This window comes from Saimiri boliviensis, chromosome 3 (assembly GCF_048565385.1).
Source record: "Saimiri boliviensis isolate mSaiBol1 chromosome 3, mSaiBol1.pri, whole genome shotgun sequence".
In the NCBI taxonomy this organism is placed as follows: Eukaryota; Metazoa; Chordata; class Mammalia; order Primates; family Cebidae; genus Saimiri; species Saimiri boliviensis.
In genome coordinates, this window is record NC_133451.1 from 16,671,609 (window position 1) to 16,692,818 (window position 21,210).

Below are 21,210 nucleotides of genomic sequence, written 5' to 3' on the forward strand. Positions count from 1 at the left end.
AAGGAAGGGAGAATGGCAGGGAAGAAAGGAGGAAGGAGAGAGAAACAGGCTTCTTTGCTGTGCAGCCCCACCTTTGTCTGGGCTAGAACAGAAGCCTCTATCCCAGAACTTTTCACCAAGACCCACCTTTAGACCCTGATATATCAAGTCTAAGGAACAATATGCTCATGTTTTATTTATTTATTTATTTTGAGACAGGGTTTTGCTCTTGTTGCCCAGGTTGGAGTGCAATGGTGTGATCTTGGCTCACCGCAACCTCTGCCTCCTGGGTTCAAGTGATTCTCCTGCCTCAGTGTCCCAAGTAGCTGGGATTACAGGCATGTGCCACCACGCCCAGCTAATTTTGTATTTTTAGTAGAGACGGAAGTTTCTGCATGTTGGTCAGGCTGGTCTCGAACTCCCAACCTCAGGTGATCTCCCTGACTTGGCCTCCCAAAGTGCTGGGATTATAGGCATAAGTCATCGCGCCCAGCCTCATCATTTTTTTTTTAAATAATAATTTTAGAAATAGAGGGAGTTAGAGAAAACATAACACCCATGTACTTATCAGTCAGCTAAAGAAATAACACATCACAAATACAGCTGCAGCCCCCTTACACTCTCTTCCTTCTAGAGATAACCACTGGTCCAATTTGATTCTGTTATTCTCATGCTCTGTTTAGATTTACCTCTTGGGTATTCCTAAACAATCGATACTGTTTTACACACGGCCTCTGTGTTCTTACAAACTCCCCAGAGGTTGTGATGTACAGCCAGGGCTCAGGAACCAGTTTCACGTGTTCCTGAGGGAGGTGGGAGACACAGGTCTCATCTGGAAGGTTTGAGGGAAGACAGGGGATGGAAGGAAACTTGTCAACATTTCTTGGTTTAAGCAGGCTCAGAAATGCTCTTGGGATTCTGTTTCCAGCCTTTTTCACTAGTTCATACTTTTAGGGGCCCACAAAAATCGTTTCTTTTAAAATCAGAAAAAAATTACAGTCTGGATGATACTCATCTTTTTACCAGTGCAGTCATAAAATATAAATTTTTAATTTTTTTTTTTTTTGAGGCAGAGTTTTGCGCTTGTTGCCCAGGCTGGAGTGCAATGGAGGGATCTCAGCTCACTGCAACCTCTGCCTCCCAGGTTTAAGCAATTCTTCTGCCTCAGCCTCCCAAGTAGCTGGGATTACAGGCACGCACCACCACGCCCAGCTAATTTTGTATTTTTATTAGAGATGGGGTTTCATCATGTTGGTCAGGCTGTTCTCAAACTCCTGACCTCAGGTGATCTGCCTACCTCGATCTCTCAAAGTGCTGGGATTATAGGTGTGAGCTACTGTGCCCAGCCTTAATATTTTTTAATAAAGGAAGGGCCTAGAATGGCACAAGTGCTAAGAGCCCACAAAGAGGTGAATGTAGCCCTGGGGAAGGAAAGGCAGAGGAACTGCATGTTCCCCACTTGTGCCTTCATGAAGCCACAGAACCAACTCCAGCAGCCTCCTGTGTCCTTCTCTTATTTGAGACATTAAAAGCCTGTTTGTTTCAGCCTCCATAATCTGGCTGTCTGTTAATTGCAGCTAAATGCATGCCCCCTGAGACAGCCTTCCTGTCAGGCTGAGTGTCCTTGTCTGTCTTCCAAGATTCCTGGCTTTTCAGTTAGGCAGAAGCTCCCAGGAACCAGAAACTGCATCCCAAGGCTTGCATTTGTTCGGAGCTCACCTCGAGCAGAGAATTCTGGAGCTTCACACTGAGGGCGGCTTTCTCTTCTTCCAGCTGCTTTATCTCCTTTTCTGATTTCTTCCTCACTTCCTCCAACTGTGCTTCTACTTCCTAAATGATGATTGAAGAGTTAACAACACAAGGCACAAAAACAGGACACGTTTTCACACCCTGCCTCATTTCCAGAGGAGATCAAAGAAGCTTACAAGAGTCATACAATACTGCAAATAAACATAAATTAGAAATACACGGGAAGGTAAAAAAAAAACGTGTTAATTTCACACCACACAGCCTGATATATATAGGGGTGGGGTGGGGCATACCATTGTCTTGAAGTTTTCTAGCGTGAAATAAACATAAATGCTCATTACTGACAAAATTCTCAGTGTCGCATAAGTCAGAAAGCCAACTACATTTTCAGATGCAGGGAAAGAGGAAAAGCAGCGTGAAATTTCTTCTTAACAGCATCCATACATGAGTCAAAATGTTTGGATTGGCCGGGTACAGTGGCTCATACCTGTAATTCCAACACATTGGGAAGCCGAGGCGGGTGGACCGCTTGAGCCCAGGAGTTTGAGACCAGCCAGGGCAACATAGTAAAACAGTGTCTCTATTTTAAAAATAAATAAATAAAATAAAATAAGTGATGGGGTTTCCAGGGCTGATTGCTCACCATAGCCCTCACCATAGCCCATGAGCCTCAGTGCAAAGCAGATCCAGGTGAAGGAACATTCTGGGGACCACATGAATGGTGCAGTCACGTTCCAGCTGTGTCATCTGGAGCACATTTCCTAACCTCTCATGACTCACTGTGGTACTCGCATGCTCCGTGGCACTCAAGGTACACATAAAGGATCGGTAGATGATCAGCACTACTATTATTCTCATAGAGACCTGGGCTTTCCATTTTAGCTTAATTTCTATGGAAACTGTGCAAGTATCTAGAGGAATGAATGAGATCACTCATCCGTTCAACAAATATTTCTTAAGATCTACGATGTGCTAGGCACTGATCTCAGAGCTGGGGAGATAAAAGGGAGAATTTTTATTTCAGGAGCTTACACCAGGAGCTGACATTTGAGTGAAAGAGACAGGCACCAATCAAAGTCCAGGAGTAAACAAGACAGCAAGCACTAGGTTGGATGGAAAAACAATAAAGCCAGGAGGGGACTTCCCAGTGTTGGGGAGCGGTTGAAATATTAGATAGCTAAGTGCTCCAGAAAGCGACTTTGGAGTAAAACCCTGCAGTAAGTGAGGGGGTTCACAAAGGAGATGTCTGGGTGTGAGGTTTCCCAGACCTGCAAAGGCCCTGGCATGTTCTAAGGACAGAAAGGAGCCAGTATGGCTGAACTAGAAGAGGTTTGGGGAGCACCAACTGAGGCCTCAAACATCAAGATAAGACTTACCAGTGAGGTGAAGACCACTTAATGGTTGGTCAGGGAGTGACACGGTTCCAATTATATTTTGATAAGCTTGCTACTGGTTTTTTTTTTTTTTTTTGGAGACAGGGTATCACTCTGTCATCCAGACTGGAGTACAATAGCACAATCATGCCTCACTGTAGCCTTGACCACCCAGGCTCAAGCAATCCTCCTACCTCAGCCTCCCAAGTAGCTGGGGCTACAGGGCATGCCACCATGCCCAGATAATTAAAAAAAAAAATTTTGTAGAGTTGGAATCTTACTATGTTGCCCAGGCTGGTCTCGAACTCCTAAACTCCAGCGATTCTCCCACTTCCATTTCTCAAAGTGCTGGGATTACATGCATGAGCCACCATGCCTAGCTTCACTACTGGTTTCTCTCTTTCTACAGACTAACATGGGTGGAGGGGTGGGATGAGAGCCATGGCAGACAGGCCTGGGAGCAGGCTGTGGTGATAACTGAAGTAAGAGGATAGTGGCTGGGCCTGTGGCGGCAGTGCAGCCAAGAGGAGGGGTAGAAACTGGGATATATGTGGAATGTTGACTAACAGAACTCACTGAAAGGAGGGGTCAGATAACTAAACATGTCAAATAATCCTGCTTACCTTTCTTTTGGATGCTCCAGGGGCCCTCTGTAGCACCCAAAAGTTAGGGGTTGGAAAAGACAACCTTGAAACTGAAGTTTCATTTGGGGAAGCCTGTGAAATATGCTAAAGGTTTAAAACACTTGATATTATGAAACAGAATTCCAGTTTACCATAAGTCATTTATTTTAGCCAAAACAATGACTCAAAAACTGGACTTTCTGACCTAAGCAAGGGGAGAATGTTGCCACCATGAACTGAGGTGGGGAAGGCAGAAGGAGTGGATTCAGGGACTGTCTGAGGAGCTTGTCTGAGGAGCTTGTCTGTTAAGTTTGGTAAGATAGAGGGTCTGGAATTCAGGAGAGGGTTCTGGGTTGGCGTATGCATTTGTGAGCCATCAGCATACAGAGTTTATTGAGGCATGCATTTGAATGAGAAAAGCTAGAGAGAGAATATGAAGGAAAATATGACATTAAAGAACTAAGCCCCTGGACACTCCAAAATTTCCTGTGAATCAGAGGTTACAACATCCAGCAGGTATTTGTAGAGCAGCTCTCCTAGGCTGTCAGTTGATGACAGACCTGTAGGTCTAATGGACATAATAATGGTAGCTGACATTTGCTGAGTATAGGCCATTTGCTGGCACTTTGCACAGCCCATCTCTCTGGTCTTTGTGAAAGCCCTATGACAGGTACTACCACTAAGGCTTATTGTAAAGATAAAGAAATGAAACTTAAAGAGGTTAAATGCCTTGGCCAGGCTCAAGATTTGAACTCAGGAAAGCCTGACTGCTTTACTGTGCTTCTTCCCTCCCTTCTTAAGGAAAATGTAGCACCTAGTACAGAAAAATGCTTGACTGTGAGTATAGAGGTTGTCATGTTTCAAACAAGAGCATCACTAGGCTGAGCAGAGAAAATTTGTAGGAAAATCCATATTTAAGCTGGACTGGAAGCATCAGTAAGAACTGGACAGGATCAGATAGGTAAATTTGGGAGCAGGGAAAAAGTGCTCATTATCAAGGGAAAGTACATGGAATAAATGATGAACTAAAAGGTTGGAATCATTGAGTATGTAACCCCAACAGTTTGGGAATGTTATGCCTGTAATCCCAATACTTTGGGAGACTGAGGCAGGAGAATTGTTTGAGAGCAGGAGTTTGAGACAACACAGCGAGACACTATCTCTACAAAAATTTTTTTGAAGATTAGCTGGGCTTGGTGGCATGTGTCAGTAGTCTTAGCTACTCAGGGGGCTGAGGCAGGAGGATCACTTGAGCCCAAGAGTTTGAGGCTGCAGTGAGCTGTGATTGCACCACTGTATTCCAGCCTGAGTGTCAAAGCAAGACCCTGTCTCTAAACAAATGAATGAATGAATGAATGAATGAATGAATAAAAATAAAAGGCTGGAGGGCAGAGTTGGATAGGGGAGGGGTTGTGGGATGAGGCAGGAGGGAGCAATGAGGAGTCTGCCTCTGTAGGGTCTTAAAAATCATGTTAAACAAATTGAACTATTTAATACACTATAAAGATGACTGGAGAGTTTGAAACCAAGGTTGAATTTTTAGAAAGTCCTGCTGCAATGAAGATTAGATTACATGAAGTCGGGAGACTGGAGGCAGGGAAACTATCACACGGTTCATCATGAAATGGTGGTTGACTGGATCAGCATGGTACCACTGAGGATAGAGGGAAGTGGAGGAATTCCACAGTCACTGAAGAAGCAGAATTAACAGATGTGATGGCGGATTGAATGTGAGGGGTGAGAAAGGCATCATGTTTGACTCCTGGTTTTCTGAGTTGAACATCTAAAAAGATACTGCTGCTGATCACCTGCATGATACTTTTATACTTCCTGTGGGGCCAGGCCCAGCTTAGGCCAGTGACTCTAGGGAGCCCCTTAGCATTTTTCCTGGGGTCAGGTCATTTAAGAGAAGAAAAAACCCTGAACATTTAGCATGCATATAGTCTCTGTTCAGTAAATCTATGATCCCCTTTTGTAGAGCTTATTGTTTTTGAGAGCTCATTTTCTAAACAAAATATGTAATTCTCCTTTGGTTTCAAACAAGTTCAGATAACTTAAGCAACCATCAGCAGCAAGGCCATCCCTTCAACAAAAATTCATTTTCTTTACTTCATTAATTAGCTTCTCATTCATAGAAGCTTTTATTGAACAGAAGTTTTGTTTAGCATGCTTTAATAGAGAAGACACTCACTAACACTGCCAAGATGTGTTCACAGTAACAGCGCAGTGACAATCTCCTGTGATAATAATTTTTAACATAAAGGAATGACTATTTCTAATTTTACATAGTTTAACTTTCCAGGCTACAAGTAATTATTCATAGCTTCAGCTGTAACCTTGACAAATGAACCTAAGGTGAAAAAAATTCCCCCACAGGTGGAAATAATCAATTTCAGCAAGAATTTTTGGCATTAGTTAGCTTCATTTTGGGTGCAAAGTAATGTGGTTTACTGTCAGAAAACAGTTCTGGGTGAGAACACAGATTTGAAAGAAGCATTCTCAGCCCAGCTCAGCCCAAAGTGACCTTGAAGATTTCAGCAGGCAGCTTAAATATTCCCTTAACTCAGGTAAAGAGAAAAAAGGATAGCAAAGACAAGAACATTGAGGAAAAAGGAGACTAATGCTCTCAGATATCTAAATCGCTTCATCCCAAAACTGAAAGAGTGTTTCATGGGTCATTAATTTATAGAATTCATAGAGCATTTTCATAAACTCTATTCTCACTGAACTTTCAGATACCCAGGAAAACAGGTTTTATTGCACCCATTTGACACAGAGGAAATCCCACAGTTGATAAGAGGTAGATGCAGGACTCACACTCATTTACTGTTCCTTTGTCCAGACTGTCTACAATTACAGGTAATTAAGGAAAAGAGATGTAAAGGTGCCACTGTAAGGGAACAACAACTGAGCAACCACAGAAAATTACCATTCAGAGATTTCAGTTGGAGTTTTAAGAGAAAACTTGCTAACTTTTTTCAAAAAGAAAAGTTAGTTATTTTTATATATTTAGAGTAAAGTTCATGATGCTGCTGAAAGAGTCAACCAGTAGGTCTTAAAAAAATCACTCAGAACCAGTCATTAGCAATAATACTAACATTGATACTAATCAATACATGGGGCATGAGACTCAATGAAGCATCCCAACTCAGTAGTAGAGCTTAACTAGAACTTGAGAAAATTCTACTTCAGACTTATCCTAACAAAGCTTAAAAATAAATCTGGAAAATGGAAAACGTTATATTACATATAATTTATTGCAATAAAAACATGTCACACAATGAAGCTGGTTCACAAGTAATTTAACTGCCTGTTGAAACAAAATTCAGCAAAAAGGACAACAAAATCCATGTTTAACAACTTAACATTCTCAATGTCCAACATTCAATAAAAAATTACTAAATAGGCAAAGAAGCAGGAAAATGTGACTTATGAAGAGCAGAAAAAAATCAGTCAATAGATAAAGATCCAAAAGTGACAAGACAACAATGTTAAAAGAACAATTATAAGTATGTTCAATAATTTAAAGAAAACCATGAAAATAATGAGGAGGTAAAAGAAAGCTGTAAAGAAAAACAGAATAGAATTTCTAGAGCTAAAATATGATATCTAAAATGAAAAATGTACTGAATGGGTTTTTAACAAGATTAGATGGTACAGAAAGAAAGATGAGTGAAGTTGAAGATATAGCAAGAGAAATTATCCAAATTGAAACACAAAGAGACAAGGAATCTGAAAATGAAGAGAACCTCAATGATTTGTGGGACAATATTAGAAGAGGAGAAAGAGCAGGAAAAACAATGGAATAAATAATGGCCTTAACATTTCCAAATTTCATGAAAACTGTAAACCCATAAATTCAATGAGCCTGTAACAAAAACACAAAGAAAATCACACCATGGCATATCATAGTCAAATTGTTGAAAACCAGTGATAAAGAGAAAATCTTGAAAGCAGTTGATAAGAAGAAACATACTATGCACAAGGGAAAGAAGATAAATGTGGCTGTTAACTTTTTACTGGAAGAAAATACAAACCAAAAGATACTGCATGACATCTTTGAAGTGTTGAAAGAAAAAACAACTGTCAACCTAGAATTCTACGTCTAGTAAAAATATCCAACAAACATGAAGGCAAAATGGAGAAAGAAAATTTGTTGCAAGTAGGAGTTGACACATGCTACAAGAAATGTTACAGGAAGTTTTTAGGTTAAGGAAAAATGATACTATACAGGTACTTGATGCTATCAAAGGAATGAAGACTGCAGAAATGGCAAACAAATGGGAAAATGACCCTTTTATTCTCATTAAATTTTTTTAATCTAAAATATGATTGTCCATTTAAGCAAATATAAAAGCAATATACTGTGGGATTTTTAGCATGTATAAAATAAAATGCAGTATATGACAACCATTGTACAAAGAACATAAAGAGTGAAATGAAAATGTATTATCATGAGATTTGTATGTGTGAAGTAATATATTTTGTATGTGTGAAGTAATATATTTTGTATGTGTGAAGTAATAAATTTCAAGACAGACCAATAAATTTAAAGATGCATATTCTAAATCCTAAACACTAGCCCTCCACTTTGCCAAAAAAAGAGCATACCTAATAAGTCAAAGGTGGTGCTAGAAAATGGAATATCCCCCAAATGTATCCAAATTAAATGGAAAAAAGGGGGCAGGGAACAGATGTGACAAGTAGGAAAAACAACAAGATGGTACACTTAATGATAATTATATTAAATGCGAATGGTCTGAATGTCCCCTAAAAGGCAGAGATTGTCAATCTGTATAAAAAAGAACCTAAGTATACCACAAAAGCACTTTTAATAGAAAGACACAGGCAGGTTAAAGTAAAAGGATAGATTAAAATAGACCAAGGTACACTAACTGTAAACATGCTGGAATGAATATATATATCTGACAAAGCAGACTTCAGGACAAATACTATTTCATAAATAATAAAGGTCAATTCATCAAGAAGACATGAGAATCCTAAGTGTAAATGCATTAATGAAAAGGTTTCAATTTACATGAAGCAAAAACTGAGATCCAAAAGGAGAAACAGATAAATCTACAGCTTTAATTTGAGATTTCAGTCTTCCTCTCTCAATGATTAACAGAACAAGCAGAGAAAATTCAGTAAGGACATAATAGACTTGGACAATATTATTACCCAACTTGACCTAATTAGCTTTTATAGAACACTCCACCCAACAGCAACAGACTCACATTCTTTTCAAGCACACATGAACCATTCATCTAGACAGACCACATCTGGGCCAAAATCAAGTTGAACAAATTTCAAAGGAATGAAATGACAGAATCTATTCTCCAACCACAGGGGAACCAAATTGGAAATCAATAATAAAATGATATCTGGAAATGTCCCAAATAGTTGGAAATTGAACAATATACTTCTAATTAACCAGGAGTATTTGGGGAATTGGTAGAAATAGGAAAAAAAAAAAAATTGAGATCTTGGTGTTAGTGGCAAAAAAAGAAAAAAAATCTGAGAAAATAATCTCATTCATATTTGTTATTTAAAATTAGCAAACAGAGGCCCATAGTGGTTCCGGGTGACATATTCAAGATTTGACAGTGAGACTGCTCTCCCCAGGCACAGGGCTTATTACAGACTGACTTGACTCTGGTTGTTTGACTAGATCTTGTCCTCCCTACTAGACTGTGTGTTCCCTGAAAACATGGCTGATTCCTGTAACCCTGCACTGCTTAAAACATAAATATGCATTCCGTAGATGGTAAATAAGCAGTATATGGATAATGGCAGAGTGAGGACCTGAATGTTACTATTGAAAACCCAGGGTAATGTATATTCTTTTACACATACAGACTGGTAGAGAGCAAAAATTACTGGCCGTGGAATCAGACAGGCTTGATTCATATACAGCCGTGTTATCTCTTCGTTGTGTTCTGCTCAAATTACTTAATTTCCCAAGTTCCTTGCCTATGAAATGGAAAAACAACAGAGCTGAGGTCAGGAGCTGATTGCTGAGTTGAGGGTTGTCATTCCTTTTGGCTGCCTAAGACCTAGCCTCCATTCCATTTGGATATTTGGGAATTCTCCATCTGATGCATCAGAGCCCTCCTCTTATCATAGGACTGGAAAACCAGACTGCCTGCAACATGAGCATGGGCATGTCACTGAAACTCCCCAGTCAAGTGCACCTATTCTGAATTTCAAATCAGAGGCCAGTGATACGGACCAGTGGGAATCACATAGAATTTGGCAGCTGAAGTTTCCAGGGGCAGCAGGGCCAGCTGTTCTAGAGTTGTACTGACCAACTCAACTTTCTGTGATGATGAATGTTCCACAGTGTGACATAGCTAATGTGCAGAAATCCCTCAGAGCTATGCTGGCCAATAGGGTAGCCACTGCCACGTATGACTAGGGAGCACTTGAAATGTGGCTAGTGCCACTGAGGAACTGAAATTTCAATTGTATTTGATTGTAATTAATTCAAATTTAAGTAACCACACGTATCTAGTGGCTCCCTTATTAGATAGCTCAGTTCTCCAGGCAACGCTCCGGGCTCAGCGTTGGTGGTTTCGGCAGTGTAAGCTGCAGGTCCAGGTTCAAAGGTGGCAGCACAGGTGTCCTAATCCATTTTGCAATAGACTGGGGACATTATTCCTGGCTAGGTAGCTGCCAAGCCCAGTTCCCTGGCCTTCCATTATGCTTTATTAAGTTTCTCTTCTGCCTAAACTCCCAGGTGGGTTTCTGATTATTGTCACCAAGAATCCTAAGTGATACAAATGAGAATGTGCAGAAGTGATTAGCACAGCTCAGGAGGTGCTGAATGCGTCATCTGCATCCCTTCCCTGGGAGTCAGTGTATGCCAGTGCTAATTATAGGATGTGTACTGTGCTGTCCGTCAAGATTCAGTGACAGTGTCATCTAATGCAAGGTCAATGAAGGCATTGAGGTCTCCAGGTCAGCTCCGCCCACCTCCTATAGTGTGCCATTTAGGTTAGGGTAGCACTCAGGATACACAATATATCCACAGACAAGGGCTCAAAGAAATAGTGCACTCCTAGCTGGGCGTGGTGACTCACGCCTGTAATCCCAGCACTTTGGGAGGCCAAGGCGGGTAGATCATGAGGTCAGGAGTTTGAGACCAGCCTGGCCGATATGGTGAAACTCTGTCACTACTAAAAATACAAAAATTAGCTGGGCGTAGTGGTTCATGCCTGTAGTCCCAGCTACTCAGGAGATTGAGGCAGGAGAATTTCTTGAACCCGGGAGACAGAGGTTGCAGGTTGCAGTGGGCCAAGATGGTGTCACTGCACTCCAGCCTGGTTGACAGAGGTGACAGAGTAAGACTCCATCTCTAAAAAAAAAAAAAAAAAAAAAAAAAAAAAATGTGTACTCCTAACTCTGTAGGGGAAAATGGTATCTATTTTTAGTCCATAAACCTAGATTTGAGGCCTTTTTAAGGTTTTACCTTTCACAATCTGTGTGGCCTAATTTAAATTCTCAGTTTTTGGAAATGAACAAAATGTAAAACAAAAAACCCTAAAGTAAGTGCAATTTATTGTGGCATGATTCATATCCCAAACAGACTCCTGCCCCCTATTAAGGCCGAAGTGAGATTTACACATCCAGAGTCAGGTGTGGCTGACAGGTTACCAGGTCAACCTAGCTCTGCCATCCCTCCTGTCGCTTGTGGCCAGGGATGGAAAGAGTATCCATCTGTTTGTCTGAGGATTAGATTTGTGGAACCAGTTGGAGCTCATGGGGAGAAAAAATGCTTTCAATACAGCTGCCTGCCCAGTGCAAAGGTGGGGAAGTGCGAAAGTGGGGAAGCCCACGGGCTCTGGAGTCAGGATATCAGGTTTGAATTGCAGCTCCACCACTTAGCTGTGTGACTTAATATACAACACCTTTGAGCTTCAGTTTCCTCAACTCTAAATGGAATCTGAACATTTTGTAATATTGTTGGAAAGATTAAATGTGTTCTAAAGCATAAGTTACTTTATAGAGTATAGTGGGCATGAAATAATATTATCACACATTAGGTTACCCAACGCACATGGAAATTAACAATGAGGGCTGGGCATGATGGCATACACCTATAATCCCAGCACTTTGGGAGGCTAAGGTGGGAGGATCCCTTGAATCCAGGAGTTCAAGACCAGTTGGGCAACACAGTGAGGTCCCCATTTCTACAGAAAAAATTAAAAATTAGCCAGGCATGGTAGCATGCACCTGTAGTCCTAGTTACTTGGGAGACTGAGGTGGGAGGATTGCTTCAGCCCAGGAGGTTGAGGCTGCAGTGAGCCATGATCGCACCAATGTACTCCAGCCTATGCAACAGAGACCCCGTCTCAAAACAAACAAGCAAAAGAAATTAATATCTACCATATCATGAACTTTCATTACATGCTTTTTACTAAGATAAGGGTTTATATATACTATAATACCATATTTAATTTACATAACAAGCCCTTGAAGTATTTAGCCCTATTTTAGGAACCAGGCTTCAGGCAGGGCGCGGTGGCTCACGCCTATAATCCCAGCACTTTGGGAGGCCAAGGCAGGTGGATTACAAGGTCAAGAGAGCAAGACCAACCTGGCCAACATGGTGAAACCCTGTCTGTACTAAAAATACAAAAAATTAGCTGGGTGTGGTGGCACGTGCCTGTAGTCCCAGCTAGTCAGGAGGCTGAGGCAGGAGAATCGCTTGCAACCAGGAGGTAGAGGTTGCAGTGAGACAAGATCACACCACTGCACTCCAACCTGGTGACAGAGCAAGACTCCATTAAAAAAAAAAAACAAAAAAACAAAAAAACAAAAAAAACAGAAATTAGGCTTCAGAGAGGTTACATGACCTGTCTCCAGTCACACACCTTGTGTTAGAGTCAGGACTTAGATCCAAGACTAGTCTTGCTCTTTCACGAGTTCATTTAACATATATTTCTTGAGTATTTACTATTCCTAACCCCCACACAACAGTGCATGCCCCAGTGATACAGGATTGTCATTCAGTGAACACTCAAAGCTGGTACTACAGAATCTCCGGCTGTAAAGAGGCCTCCTTGTAATAATTAAATAAAGCATTCCACCTGCATTCACAATGATATTGCTTCACACTTTATTCTTTTCCGAAAACTTCACATATGTTGTTTACTTATTCCAGCAAACACAAGAGATGAGGTTTTGCATGCCTTGCCAGCAGAAAGCCACCCTGTTTGGAGGGAGAGCAGAACAGCACACAGAGACAGAATTTTCCCTCCTTTGGCATGCTGCTGATTAATTACCAGCATCAACCTGCTGCCCACCTGTCCTAGGCACTAGGATAGCCTTGTGTCTCCACGTGGTTCCCTCATTGAATCCTTGCAGCTATTCCATGAGGTGCTATTATCAACATCCTCCATTTTGCAAATTAGGATTCTGAGGCATGTGGAATTTCCCTCTGTGGGGACCCAGGTTATATCGCTAGAAGTGTGGTGGTAGGGTGGGGCGTTAGATCCAGGAAGTCTTCCAGGCCTGAGTTTTGGGTTCATGGTATTCTCTGTGTGTTTTTGCAGAGTAAGTAGAGTTGAATTTTCCTAAGTTCACCACTCATGACACAATTCCACCCCATGTCAATGACTGCAGGCCCTTAGGGCTGTCCCCCATCTCCTCCAAAAGACCTTGAACTGCCTTTGGACAGGGTCTGTATCTTTCATCTGTGTATATTCAGAGAACAAGCTTACATTTGTACATAGTAGGAGCTCAGTGAATGCTCGAGGAAGAAGGAAGAAAAAAGGAACAGAAGGAGGTGGGAGAAAGAAAAAGGAACCGACACAGTCTCTATGGAAGTAGATCTCACCTTCTGCAGTTTCTTTCTTTCAGCCTCCACAGATGAGCGAACCGATTTGATTTCCATGGTGTGATTCTTTACCAAGTCTTCCAGCCGCTTCACCAGCTTGTCCTTGAGATGTTTCTTCTCCTCTTCTGTCTGATGTTTGATTTTACGGAGGTCTTCTTCATATTGTTGCTTCATATATTCTGTCTCAACACTTGCCTCTTTCTTGGTCTATAAAAAGAAAAAAGATCTTGTAAAACTGCTGGGGAGGGGTGAGGAGCAGGGAATCACCATTTCTCTTTCATACAGCGTTTACAACATTTACATACTGTTTTTACAGCATGTAGCACAAGGTGCAATCAATTTTACAAGACAATATATTTGATGTTAGTAAGAGTCTCTACCATTGGAAAACAGATTTTTGGAAGGGTTTATGTGTTATCATGAGATGAGATATTTCAGCCCATACTATGGTAGCTTTTAAATAATGCTTTGCTTGTTTTGACTGGGAACACGCAATGAGATCCTAAGCCAGTTTCCAGTTTCCCAGAAGCCGATGATACAGTATTGGGAGGATTCTGCTGCGTTCTCAGCCTCCTGGTTTCTAATGGCATGGAGCAGGCAGTAAGTTGGCTGGAATTTTACTCCTGAAACTGTGGGGTCTGCTGACTCCAAGTGGATCCACTATGTTTGGACTGGCCTCTACCTGAAGCTTATGATAGACAGCAAAGCTCCCTGTGCCTTCTCCATCCCCAGGGCTGTGTCAGACACTACCTGTGTGTCTGTGCTTCCTTTCATGCAAGGGCACTCCTTGAGATAGGTTTGATCCTGCTGAGGATGAAGATTGTGGGTTTCCAAGTCATTCTCTTCCCCCAGGACTTCATTCTCTGAAACTAGCTCAGTCTTCATGTCATCTGCAAGTAGACATTTCAACATTATTTGGAATGCTCTTGGCCATGGCCTCTTGTTCAAGGCTTTCTGCTGTCAGGTCCCAGTTCTGCTTTTCAAACACTTTGTCCAGTAACCCCTGTGTAATTTCTGCCCTGTGGTCTCCTGGCCCTGAAGCATGGTTAAGGCAGCAATTCTCATCTCAAGAAGCCTCATGAACTTAAATAGCTGCCCTGCTCTCCCTTCCTAAATAATCTCCAAATCTTTTTGACTGCAGTTTCCATTGGTTAAAATAATTGAGCATTCTAAATACATGTTCTTTTAATAGGAATTTAAAGGATGAAACAATAACAAATATTTAATATAAGCAGAATTACTAAGTTTTCCTCCCATATTAACTGACGTTCTCATGTCCTACTTTTGAGACTTCTGCTCTAAACCCACAGCACCTTTTCCGGTTTCTCCAGAATGAGGACCTCTCTCTCTGCACCTTTCTGGCCCATGGTGACTTCTCTTTTTTTTTTTTTTGCTCCTGTTACTCAGGCTGGAGTGCAATGGCGCGATCTCAGCTCACTGCAACCTCCGCCTCCTGGGTTCAGGCAATTCTCCTGCCTCAGCCTCCTGAGTAGCTGGGATGACAGGCACGCACCACCACGCCCAGCTCATTTTTTGTATTTTTAGTAGAGATGGGGTTTCACCATATTGACCAGGATGGTCTCAATCTCTTGACCTCGTGATCCACCCACTTTGGCCTCCCAAAGTGCTGGGATTATAGGCTTGAGCCTCCGCCCTTGGCCGACTTCTTTCTCATGCACATTATTTATCTGCTGCCTTTGATATCAAAGCATGCTGTGGGCTGTAATGTACAGTCCTATGAGCTCCCTGAAGGCAGCTCCCATGTTTTATGCCTTTGTTATATTTCCCAGTGTCAAGAGCTTTCTGTTGAGGGGGCCTAGGGGAAGGCACTTAGAATCATGTATTTTTGGATACAAGCAATATTGTATCACCAACTAATTGGCTGACCTTGAGCCAGGCACTTACCCTTTCTTGGTCTCATTTCCTCATCTGTAACATGAAAGATTGGCAATACTTTTTGGGCTGGGTGTGGTGGCTAACGCCTGTAATCCCAGCACTTTGGGAGGCCAAGGTGGGAGGATCACTTGAGCCCAAAATTTCGAGACAATACTTTGTATTATTATTATTATTTTTTGAGATGGAGTTTCATTGTTGTTGCCCAGGCCAGAGTGCGTGGGGCAGCCTCAGCTCACTGCAACCTCTGCCTCCAGGACTCGAGCAAGTCTCCTACCTCAGCCTCCCAAGTAGCTGTGATTACAGGCCCATGCCACCATGCTCTGGCTAAATTTTTTGTATTTTTAGGCAGGGGCGGTGGCTCATGCCTGTAATCCCAGCACTTTGGGAGGCTGAGGCAGGTGGATCTCGAGGTCAGAAGATCATCCTGGCCAACATGGTAAAACTCTGTCTCTACTAAATACACACACACATACACACAAATGTTAACTAATTTTGTATTGTTGTATTTTTTGTATTTTTTTGTATTTTTGTATTTTTAGGGTTTTACCATGTTTGCCAGGCTGATCTCAAACTCCTGACCTCAGGTGATTCACCTGCCTTGGCCTCCCAAAGTGCTGGGATTACAGGCGTGAGCCACCATGCCTAGCCTGTACTTAAATTTTTATTTTTTCGTATAGATGGGGGTCTCATGTTGCCCAGGCTGGTCTCAAAGTCCTGGGCCGAAGTGGCCCTCCCTCCTAAGCCTCCTAAAGTGCTGGATTACAGGCATAAGCCACCATCAGTCTGCCCAACCAGATTGACAATACTTATCACCCAAAATTATTGGAAAGGCCCAATAGCATAATTGTGTCAAATGACGTGAAAAGCATAAAGCATTGTGTTAAATGGTAAGGGGTGGGATGAGTCAGTGCTAAGAATTTCAGGCACTGTGGTGAGTCTGGTGGGGAAACATTTTGGGGCAAGGGGTCCTTTTAGATGTCCAACCTGGGCTAGCTCCAGGCAAGGCAGCTGTAGGTGTCAGCTCACCTGTACCCAGCAGGGATTGGTCTCACGCACCAAGCAGGTCAGATCAAGAAACCCTGGCCCTCCTCTCTGCTCCCTTAGCAGGCTCAAGGCTGCCAGTAGCACCAGGCCCACCTGGCAGCTAACCTTGGTCTTTTAAGGAAATCATCCCAGGGCTTCTTACCTGTCTTCTGCGTCCCATGACACTCCCGCAGCATCATTCTGTCTTTGGCAGCAGCCAGCTTCTCCCCAAGTTTTTTTGCAGTGCTTTTCAACTCTGAATTCTCCTGTCGAGCCTCCTTGAGCTGCACATCCAGGTCCTAAACAGACAGGAAGGGTCCCATTGCTCTGGTTACAGTTCTGTATAGAGACATCCTGTGTACACCGAACAGCCATCAGACCTGAAAGGCGGGTATGTGCACAGCAGAAGCCCTGAGTCTGTGGAATTCAGTGGCTCAGGGCTCATCAAATCCTTCCTCATCCTCTGACCTTTCTGTAGTGAGGATTAAATGAGATAAAGTGTCTGGTAAAAAAAACCAAAAAACAAAAAACAATGCTCAGGGAGTATTAGAAATGTTAACTGCTGGCCAGGTGCAGTGGCTCTGTAATCCCAGCACTTTGGGAGGCTGAGGCAGGTGGATCTTGAGGCCAGAAGATCGAGACCATCCTAGCCAACATGGTAAAACTCTGTCTCTACTAAATACACCCACATACAAAAAATGTTAACTGCTGCTACTTTTAAAGATGGGGCTCTGTGCTTTTATGGGGTTCACATAACTGAATCACCAATGATCCTGCTCTCTATAAACACAAAGTCCTGAGTATTTTAGGACAGGCAGGTTGCTATGAAACTAACAGGGGCTTTAGAATCAGGCTGACCTGAGTTCAAACATGTATTAGCCATGTGCCAAGGCAGACCAGTCCTTAAGCCTCTCAATTTCAGTATTAGCTTCTCATCTGTAGACTGTAAGTTTCCAAGTTTTCCAAAGTTAGAGACCAAGTATAACTCACCATGTGTCCCTGCCCTGGCCGTGGCAGACAGTCAGGGTTCAATAAATATCTGTGGGCTGGGCGCAGTGGCTCAAGTCTGTAATCCCAGCACTTTGGGAGGCTGAGGCAGACAGAGGCCAGGAGTTCAAGACTAGGCTGGCCAACGTCTCTACTGAAAATACAAAAATTAGCTGGGTGTGGTGGTGAGTGCCTGTATTCCCAGCTATTAGGGAGGCTGAGGCAGAACTGCTTAAACCTGGGAGGTGGAGGTTGCAGTGAGCTGAGATCATGCCACTGCACTCCTGCCTGGGTGACAGAGTGAGGCTCCATCTCAAAAAGAAAAAAGCAAGCAAATAAATAAATAAATAAATAAATAAATAAATAAATATTTGTGAAATGAATGCAGTTGAATTCAATGGAGATAATAGGGCTCACCTCCATAGAAGGCAAGTGCTTGGCACAGTGGCTGACCTGTAGCAGGTTCACAATAAGCAGCCCTGCTGATTATCCCTGTGAAGTTGTATGAAGAGATGCTGCTTTACCTGAATCCTTTCCTTCAGCTTCTGGGCGTACTTTTTCAGGTCACTGATCTTTCGGCCTCTGTGCTCCAAGTCTCCTTCCAGCTTCCGGACCTGAGCCTGCAGGGCGGACTCCTGGACCTGGAAGTTCTTGCGGAGGTCCGACTCCTTCTCCTGCCACTGCCACAGGGCCTGGCTTACCGACTGCTGCATGGCCTGCCGGATGGCCTCGTTTTCCCGCTCGTAGGTGGCCTGCAGCTCCTCAGCCTTGCGGGCGTAGTCCTTGCTCAGCTGCTGGTTCTCCATTCGCAACCGCTGCACCTCTAGCAGGACCTCCTGCATCTCCGGGCCCTGGCCTGGCTCTGACTTGGTGTCAGGGCTCTCCTGGGGCAGCCGGCCCCGCAGGGGAGCCTCATGGCTCGTCAGGTGCTGAAGCCTCCTCTCGTAGTCAGCCTTGAGCTCCAGCATTTCCCTGGAGAGCGTGAGGACCCGCTCGGCGTGCTCTGCCTCCACTCTCAGCTCTCTCTCCTTGGTCTCCAGCCGGCACGAGGCTGACTCAGCCAGAGCCTCCTGCGTCAGCCTCTTCTGCAGCTCCAGGGCGCTCTCCAGGGCCTGGATGCGCTGGAGAAGGGCCTCCTCCTCCACGCAGCCCTGTTCCTGCAGGAGCCTGGCCTTGGTCTCTGCCATGGCATTCTGGAGCTCCTCCTGGTGCGCGTCCCGTAGCGCCTCCATGCTGGCCTCTGCCTCATCCTGGCGGGTGTTCAGGGCATAAATCACCTGCAGGAAAATCATCAGAGCCCAGTTAGGGCGAAGAGGCTGGGGGTGTGCGAACGCCGAGGGGACCAGAGATGCTTCTGCATAGTGGTTGATCTACAGAAGTGGCGCCTAAGAAGAGGATTTGCATAGAGGGGATTTATTAGGAACTGTTTCCGGGAGAAGCCAGTGAGAGATCAGGGAAGTGCGGTAGGGAAGGATTTGGACTGGGAGCAGAGCAAAGGGGTGACATTGCACAAAGGCCCCAGAGAGGGCAGCTTGAGCCAAATTCCGAAGGGGACCTCTGGAGTACGGTGGGAATCCACGGAAGAGCTTTAAAGCAGAGAAGTGATGTCATCTCATTTGTTCAGAAGGAACACTCTGGAATGCAAACCCCTGAACAAAACACTTAGAAAACTGGACAGAGGCCGGGCGCAGTGGCTCATGCCTGTAATCCCAGCACTTTGAGAGGCTGTGGCAGGCGGATGACCTGCGGTCAGAAGTTTGAGAACAGCCTAGCCAACATGGTGAAACCCCGGTCCCTACTAAAAATACAAAAATTAGCTAAGCATGGTGGCATGCACCTCTAATCCCAGCTACTAGGAAAGCTGAGGCAGGAGAATCACTTGACCCAGGAGGCAGAGGTTGCAGTGAGCCGAGATCACACCATTGTAGTTCGGCCTGTGCAAAAACAAATGAAACTCCATCTCAAAACAACAAAAAACAAAAGCAAAAAACTGGACAGAGCAATATATAAAAAGTCCAGTATAATGTGAAAATCAGCTAATGTAATACCCCACATCAACAGAGTAAAGGACAAAAACCGCAGGACTGTCTCAATAGACACAGAAAAAAAAACAGCTGACAAAATTCAACATCTTTGCATGATAAAAACACTCAACAAACAAGCCACAGAAGGGACTCTTCTCAGCCTCATACGGCACATCTAGGAAAAGTCCCCGGTTAACACCATCCTCAAGGGTGAAAGACTAAATGCTTTTCTTATAGGATCAGGAAATAGACAAGGAGTTCTGTTCTTCCACTTTTAACGCAAAAGAAAACAAAAAGAATGCTTTCTTTGCTATGTGAAGAACTGAATGAAGGAAGACAGGAGAACAGTGAGAAGCCCAGGAGAATCACTCCTAGGATGTTTGCCTGAGCCACATGTTGGTGTTTCCTGAAGTGGGAAAAACTGTAGGTAGAACAGGCATGGAGAAGAAAATCGAGAAGTCTAATTTGGACATGCTAAGTTTTATGTACCTCTGCACATCCTAGTGGAGACAGCACCAAGGCACACAGAGATAAATGTCTGGTGCTCAGAGGAGCCAACCTGAGCTACAGATGAGGGAGGTGGAGTCTGGAGAGTTTTGCTGCTGTTTGCTTGATGAGAGATTCCAGAACATATCCGTAGGATGATAGGAGTGACCCCATGGAGAATCTAGAAGTTGAAGCCAGTCACAGTGGCTCATGCCTGTAATCCCAGCTCTTTGGGAGGTTGAGGCAGGAGGATTACTTGAGCCTAGGATTTTGTTACCAGCCTCAGCAGGATAGGGAGATCCTGCCTCTACCAAAAAAAAAAAAAAAAAAAAAAAAAAAGCTGGGCATGGTGGTACATGCCTGAGGTCCCAGCTACTTGGGAGGCTGAGGTGAGAGGATCACTTGGGCTGGGGGAATTGAGGCTACAGTGAGCTGTGATCCTGCCACTGCACTCCAGCCTGGGTGATAGAATGAGACCCTGTTTCAAAAACAAACAGAGGTTGAAGCCCCAGGAATAATGATAATGAAGGGCCAAAACCCCTGAGAAGGGTACCACGGAGATTGGTTTTAAGAGCTGTGAGAGCACATCCTCATGGGGGTAGGATGGAAGGAAGAGGTGGAAACAGGTGTGTGGCACTTGGGACAGGTAAACGATGGAGCACTTGTCTTGTAGACATGAGAAGGTGGCTTCTGCATTCTCAGTGGAATGAGCCAAGGTCACTAAGAGTGAGCTGAGTTGGAAGACAGGAAGAAAGCATAGAGGTGTGAAGAGTGAGAAGTTGTGAACTCATTTTTAGGAAGGGAGAAGCCAGTGGTCTATGTCACAGTGTGGCATCAGAGGTCATGCTGAGTTACAGTTCTCTCTGTTTTGCTGTGAGATCTTCCTCAGTCAGGTTCATCTGAATGAGTTCAAAGAAGGACAGAAAGGATGGATGGGTTATCTGGAGTTGGAGTTTTATTTGGTGGGTGTGACAGAAAGAGAAGACAAGGTATTTTCAAGGGCCAGAAAGCAGGAAAAATGGAGTGGAGGCAGTTTTTTGGTGATGACAAGGTCAAGTGTCAAAGGGAGTGTGTGACTGAGGCCAAGTAGAGGAAAAGATCGCTGGAGATGAGGGGGTCAAAGACTGAGAAATCCAGCTCAGGGTGAGCCCTGCATGAGATGTCCTCACTGAGAAAAATGCAAGAGACGCTGGGCTGGTATAGACACTGTGGAGTCAGATGCCAAACAT

At 43.6% G+C, this 21,210-nt stretch overlaps 1 protein-coding gene across 1 annotated transcript in view; it reads right to left on the reverse strand.

The window, feature by feature from the left end:
* The window catches only part of FAM184B (family with sequence similarity 184 member B), a 137,705-nt gene that overhangs the window by 55,246 nt on the left and 61,249 nt on the right, over positions 1-21,210 (reverse strand). Inside the window, exons 2-6 of the mRNA XM_003927463.4 lie at positions 17,996-18,748; positions 16,648-16,783; positions 14,316-14,455; positions 13,566-13,772; positions 1,699-1,809 (exon numbers count right to left, since the gene is read on the reverse strand). Of these exons, the coding sequence (XP_003927512.1) occupies positions 1,699-1,809; positions 13,566-13,772; positions 14,316-14,455; positions 16,648-16,783; positions 17,996-18,748 (1,347 nt within the window). The remainder of the gene's footprint in view (positions 1-1,698; positions 1,810-13,565; positions 13,773-14,315; positions 14,456-16,647; positions 16,784-17,995; positions 18,749-21,210) is intronic.